Below are 4,824 nucleotides of genomic sequence, written 5' to 3' on the forward strand. Positions count from 1 at the left end.
GACACAGTCATTGAGAGGGGATCAAGGGGCCGGTTGGGAGGGAAGTTTACTGCGAGCGGAGAAGAGGTGTAGAAAGAGAAAATAGTGACAACTACATGACCACACAAAAAGAGACTAAGTCCAATTCTTCTCTCTCTCTCTCGAGCCCCCTGCAGACCTCAATACAATTGTAACCGAGCTCTGTAGCCTTTCTTCCAGCGGTCCTTGTACCTTCTCTTATCTCTAGTCCCTGTTGTGTGTTTCAGGTTTACCTCCATCCCAGAAAGATGACTTTCTCCAGCCTGTGGTATCCAGAATGCGGGGTGGCCCGACCCAGTCCAGTCACTGGCAGCTCCAACGAGCCGTGCGTTAGGCAGTGCCCTGACTCCGAAGTGGTGATCAGACCCTTACCAGTTGTCGTGACCCTCCCCGGACCAATTCTCAGCAATTTCCCTCAACAGAGCGAAGTGGCAGCTGTAGGAGCACCTGTGGTCGGAGCCGGTTTCGGAGGCTCATATGGTTTGGGGGGATTGTACGGCTATGGAGGCCATTACGGAGGATTGTATGGTTTAGGAAGATTAGGTGGTTACGGTGGCCGTTTCGGATATGGGGGATTATTGGGCAATGGGGGATACTATGGTTACCCAGGTCTTTATGGTTATGGGGGATTATGGGGAAGTGGGGGACACTGCGGTTACCCGGGCCTTTACGGTTATGGGGGATTAAGTGGTTCTGGGGTATCTTGCCATAGGTACCTCAGTGGAAGCAGTGGGCCATGTTAAACCCACCAGGAATATTCATGGAAGAAGGAAGAACCAGGAAATGAACAGCAAGATACAGATTCACCCCTGATCTTTTGGGCATGGCTTTCAGAAGTGCTGTGCAAACATGGCTCCCGTTGAACTCAGTGGGAGCTGTGTGCACTCAGATCCTTGTTCTGATAGCTATGCTGCATTTCTAATGTTACGCTTTATGACTCTTTCTGCCAAGGCTTTCCCAACCATGTGCTGATTCTCTTTTTCTCTTGTGGACTCATTCTGAACTACACACAGGCTGTTTACATTGAGCCTACAGTGTGAAGGAAACAGAGGCCTTAAGATAGGCATCACTCTAAGTCCCTCTCAAGGAGAATTAGGCCCTACATGTTCTATCCTTTCTATCAATACGTACCTTTAGCAACTCACTTTAACCTTTGCTACTTCACATGTCTAATGGAGAAGTTGTGTAGTCTCTGCTTCTATATTCCTTTGTCTCATTTCACACCTGACTGGGGTTAAAAAAATAGAACTTAAAATGGTTTCTAAAGGGGACTTGTTTGTCAACCTCTGGAGCTGCAACAAAGCACAAAGAACATCTTGAGTGAAATACATCCCATTGACGCAGGGGATGGGTTAGAGCCCTTCTTGAAACACTGGAAATACATTTTTTCCGCTCTGTAGTATTTCTTCCTGCAACTGTGTACTGCCAATTTCATTTGCATTAAAAACTCTGCTGCATCAAAATATCAGTCTTCTGGTTCTCTTTGTTTCTTTGTCCTTTTTTAAAAATTGCACTGGATGAAATTCCTCCCTGTGGAGCCAGCAGCACCGGGAACTTTTCAAGTTGCACCTTCCAAAGCCCTGCTGTGATAGGATAATCCGGCTCTTACGTTGGTTGACAGCATTCTGCAGGTCCCGAGTACCCAGGTGGAATTCCTCCTTGCATTACATGGTTTAGCAAATAGTCTTTCCCTGTAAAGACGAGACAGATTTTCATTTTAAGAATGTACGTTTTTCTTTGGTTTCAAGAGGCCCAATCACATGGTTCACAGTAAGCATCTGTGTGAGACTTTAAGTGACCAGGTTTACGTAAGGAAAAGAAAAGTGGCCACCATGTACCTTATGTTTACTGCCGTACCTGCTGTGTGTTTTAGGTTTATCTCCATGGCAGAAAGATGTCTTGCTTCACAAACGTGTGGAGCGACATTTCACAAAGCATGCACAACAGCTGCAACAAGCCAGACGTAAGGCAGTGCCCTGACTCTATAGCACTGATCCAACCCCCACCGGCTGTCATGACCTTCCCAGGAGCAATTCTCATATCTTTCCCTCAGGAAAGCAGAGTGGAATCCTGGGGTGCCATTGACGTTGGCGGTGGTGATAGAGGCTTATCAAGTTATGGAGGATTACACTGTAACCGATGACCCAGTGATTATGGGAGATTATACGCTTATGGGGGCCAATATGGGCAGGAGGGCCTCTGTGGTTAAAGGGGCCATATGGTTGTGGGAGAAAATAGGGTTGGAGGGGATTCTGATGGGGTCATCGGTACCTTAATGGAACCTGTGGGCCATGCTAAATCGAGTAGGCATATGCATGGGAACAAGAGGAAATGAACGGCAAGATACAGATTCACGTCTGATCGCACAGGCCTGGCTTTGAGAAGTGTTGACTACAGCGAACTCAGTGTGAAATAATGAGAGAGCTGCATTTCATCACCACCTCTGCAAACATTCCCAATGTTTCCCATGTTACCCTATATGGGTATCCTCGAACGCCTTCCTAGCTATGGGCTTCCTCTATTATAAACCCAGTGGGCCTGATTCTCAGCTACATGATGGATTTTACACCACGCTGTAAACTGTAAATGAAGCAGGAGACATAAGGTGTAAGTTACCTACATCTACCCTGACTGGAATGCCTCTTTCTCATACTAGAGCACTGTCAAAAGGATTTAGTGTCAATGAGAATTAGGCTAAGTGATTTCCTAGCCATGAATATGGACTGTTTCTTTCTGCTTTTTATCTTTCTAATGAGCTGCATAACGGAGAAACTCTTTGAACCTCTGCTTTTATTGTGTCTTGTTTTAGTAGAGACTGACCAGGGTGAGACAAGCAAAAAAAAAAATAGTGGCAAACTCTACAACTGCTATAAAGAAGTAAGAGAACTCTGTGAGAAATACATCACATTGGAGCTGGGGATAGGATACGGCCCTTCATGAAACCGTGGCAATGTAGTCTTGCTTCTCTATTTCTTTCTCCTGTTTCTTTTTTTGAAATCTTGAGTTCTAAGGACACTGAAGAACTTCCAGCTTTTATATCCGTACTCTTTACGTTTGATAGGCCTAAAAAAAGAGGCATTTTGAGGTGAAGGTCATATGGGGGTCAGTTGCAGAAACAGAAATACAACCCAATACTTCTGACCACAGGCTGAGGTCTAGGTTGATCCGTGTTACATGGTGTTACAAGACAAGGTTAGTAACATGTCTGGTTAAAATTTTTTCCATCCTTGGATCTCAGGATGAACAATAAAAAACTGGCTAATATTGTGATCTACTTGCACTGTGGCTTTTTTATACTTGAGGATAATAGTTCTCCAAAGGAATTACATGTCTCTCAATTTTCCAAGGTTGCAGTAGCTTTTTAAATATTAAATTGGGGTATATTTCTGACTCTGCCAGTCGCTCCCTGTCTGACCCTCACCTGAATGTGCCTCAATTTACCTCTGTGGCAAACAGGTATAATTGTAACTTTCAGGGTGGATTTTCTGAGGCTTCCTCCGATCTCAGCATTTGAAAGCACTTCACAAACACTCATCAAGTGTTATGCAACCCAAGAGATGAATTACTAAAGTAGTAATAACTTATTATTGGGATTAGATGTTCCAACACGGAAGATTAGATTTACTTTAATAATGCATGTCAAGGTCACAGATGTCATTCCGGTGCTCAGTTTGTGAGTCCTAGCCTTTGAAATTGGGGCTTTTTGATATTCATTCCATATACCTTTCGTCTCCCTATTATATATATTTTGAAGTGTAAGGGTAGATACTGAACCAGTGTAAAAGGGAACAGTTCCATGAACTTCCAATTGAAGGAATGCACTTTAGCTAGCCTGGGTTAGAGAAACCTTATTGGGAGTGCATCTCTCTATTGGGAGTTCCTCTCTCTATCCATACTCGGCACCTCAACCCCTGGTGCTCAGAGCCAGGAGGGATGTGTGAACCTCTGACTGGGAGAGGCTACCCCTAGGCCCGCCCCCTCCACCAATGGCCCTCTACTTCCGCCCGAGGCCCTGCATGAGCCAATTCCCACCTCCCCAAGCTGAGAGCTCCCCCCACCACTGCGGCCATTGACCCAGTTCTGCGGCTAGCCCCCCAGACCCAAAGGAGTGCCGGAAGCGCGGAGGTGCGCGGCCTCTGCCTCCCTAGCCCAGGGAGGGAAAGGTGGACAGCGCACTGTCCCAGCCCCTGAGTGCGGAAGGCCATGAGACGAGCTGCCCCAGCCATTGAGTGAGGAAGGGTGGGTGGCAAGTGGTTCCCGCCTGCCCAGCCCAGTGCAGGAAGGTGGGTGGGGAGCGGTCCCAACCCCAGAGCACTGGAGGGCTGGACTTGGAGCTGGGAGGACTGGAGCAGCAATTGTACGTAGGGAGTGTCGCGGAAGGGGACGGGGTCACCCTTGTCTGTTTGGGGAGGTAAAACCTGCCCCTGCCTATGCAACCCGCCACCCGTGCTCAAAGCCAACGTATAGGGAAACCAATAGGAAACATCAGGTACTGCATCTCCACCCATGAGCAGCCAAGAGAACTGTGTCTTGTGAGAGACTTCAGCTAATGAAGAAAAGGAAGAAGCACAATGCTGACAGTTAAGGATACCTTCTTCAACCATCAGAGAGCTGTGGGATGAGACTGGATTCATTGGAAGTTTGACCAACCTAGTGCATTCTGCAAGACCCGTCTCGCACACCACGCTTTTCAGCCACAATTAGAATGAAAATACACCCCCACCAGGATTTCTTCTAGCCCGAGCAGCATTAAATGCTTCCCTCAGGGTATGTCTACAGTACAAAATTAGTTCGAATTTATAGAAG

The 4,824-nt window shown here is 46.8% G+C and overlaps 1 protein-coding gene across 1 annotated transcript; it reads left to right on the forward strand.

The window, feature by feature from the left end:
• Positions 1-266: 266 nt before the first annotated feature.
• LOC128831624 (claw keratin-like) lies at positions 267-761 on the forward strand. The gene has a single exon (XM_054018226.1). It carries the CDS (start codon positions 267-269, stop codon positions 759-761), a length of 495 nt encoding a protein of 164 aa, XP_053874201.1.
• The last annotated feature ends 4,063 nt before the right edge of the window (positions 762-4,824 follow it).

Source organism: Malaclemys terrapin, chromosome 1 (genome assembly GCF_027887155.1).
Source record: "Malaclemys terrapin pileata isolate rMalTer1 chromosome 1, rMalTer1.hap1, whole genome shotgun sequence".
In the NCBI taxonomy this organism is placed as follows: domain Eukaryota; kingdom Metazoa; phylum Chordata; order Testudines; family Emydidae; genus Malaclemys; species Malaclemys terrapin.